Source organism: Apteryx rowi, unplaced genomic scaffold, assembly GCF_003343035.1.
Source record: "Apteryx rowi isolate R43461 unplaced genomic scaffold, aptRow1 scaffold_2590, whole genome shotgun sequence".
NCBI lineage: Eukaryota > Metazoa > Chordata > Aves > Apterygiformes > Apterygidae > Apteryx > Apteryx rowi.
The window spans coordinates 1-1,072 of NW_020448964.1; the positions used below are offsets into that span (position 1 = coordinate 1).

Sequence of the window (1,072 nt, forward strand, 5' to 3'; positions counted from 1 at the left end):
TTACAGAGATGCTGCAAGGGAGGCCAGCTCTGACACAGTGCTCGGCAGATTTACAGAAAGCCTCCAAGTCAGACAGATGGGGTTTGTGCCTCTGGAGAGGCGGGATGAATTCAAACATGTGTTCACAAATGTGGCTATCATCGCAGACAAAACTCCCAAAGCACAAGAGTTGTCTGAGATAAACTGGGAGCTGGTTGTGAGGAGAGATGGGCAGCTTATTGCTGCTGAACTAGAAGAAGTTGAACCAGTTTCTTCAGGGCCTCCCTGAGCTCCTTGTTCCTCATGCTATAGATGAGAGGGTTCATTGCTGGAGGCACCACCGAGTACAGAACAGCCACCACCAGATCCAGAACTGATGAGGAGAGGGAGGGGGGCTTCAGGTAGGCAAAGGAGCCAGTGCTGACAAAGAGGGAGACCACGGCCAGGTGTGGGATGCACATGGAAAAGGCTTTGTGCCGGCCCTGCTCAGAGGGGAGCCTCAGCACAACTGTGAAGATCTGCACGTAGGACAGCACAATGAAAATGAAACACCCAAAGCTTAAACAGCCACTAACCACAAGAAGCCCAACTTCCCTGAGGTAGGAGTCTGAGCAGGAGAGCTTGAGGATCTTCGGGATTTCACAGAAGAACTGGTCCACGACGTTGCCTTGGCAGAGTGGTATGGAAAATGTGTGAGCAGTGTGCAAGAGAGCATGGAGAAAACCGCTGGCCCAGGCAGCTGCTGCGATTTTGACACAGCCTCTGGTGCCCATGATGGTCCCATAGTGGAGGGGTTTGCAGATGGCAACGTAGCGATCATAGGACATGACTGTGAGGAGATAATACTCGGCTGACATGAAGAAAAAGAAGAAAAATATCTGTGCAGCACATCCTGAGTAGGAAATGGCCCTTGTGTCCCACAGGGAATTGGCCATGGATTTGGGGACAGTGGTGGAGATGGTGCCAAGGTCCAGAACAGAGAGGTTGAGGAGGAAGAAGTACATGGGGGTGTGGAGGTGGTGGTCGCAGGCTACGGCTGTGATGATGAGGCCGTTGCCCAGGAGGGCAGCCAGGTAGATGCCCAGGAAGAGCA

The 1,072-nt window shown here is 52.7% G+C and overlaps 1 protein-coding gene across 1 annotated transcript; it reads right to left on the minus strand.

Annotated features, from left to right (window-relative positions):
• Positions 1-215: 215 nt before the first annotated feature.
• Positions 216-1,064, minus strand: LOC112966883 (olfactory receptor 14A16-like). The gene has a single exon (XM_026067440.1). The coding sequence runs from the start codon at positions 981-983 to the stop codon at positions 216-218; it is 768 nt and encodes a 255-aa protein (XP_025923225.1). The 5' UTR covers positions 984-1,064.
• Positions 1,065-1,072: the final 8 nt, after the last annotated feature.

Coding starts and splice junctions, on each gene's coding strand:
- LOC112966883 (XM_026067440.1), bottom strand. CDS start 983: ATGTACTTCTTCCTCCTCAACCTCTCTGTTCTGGACCTTGGCACCATC.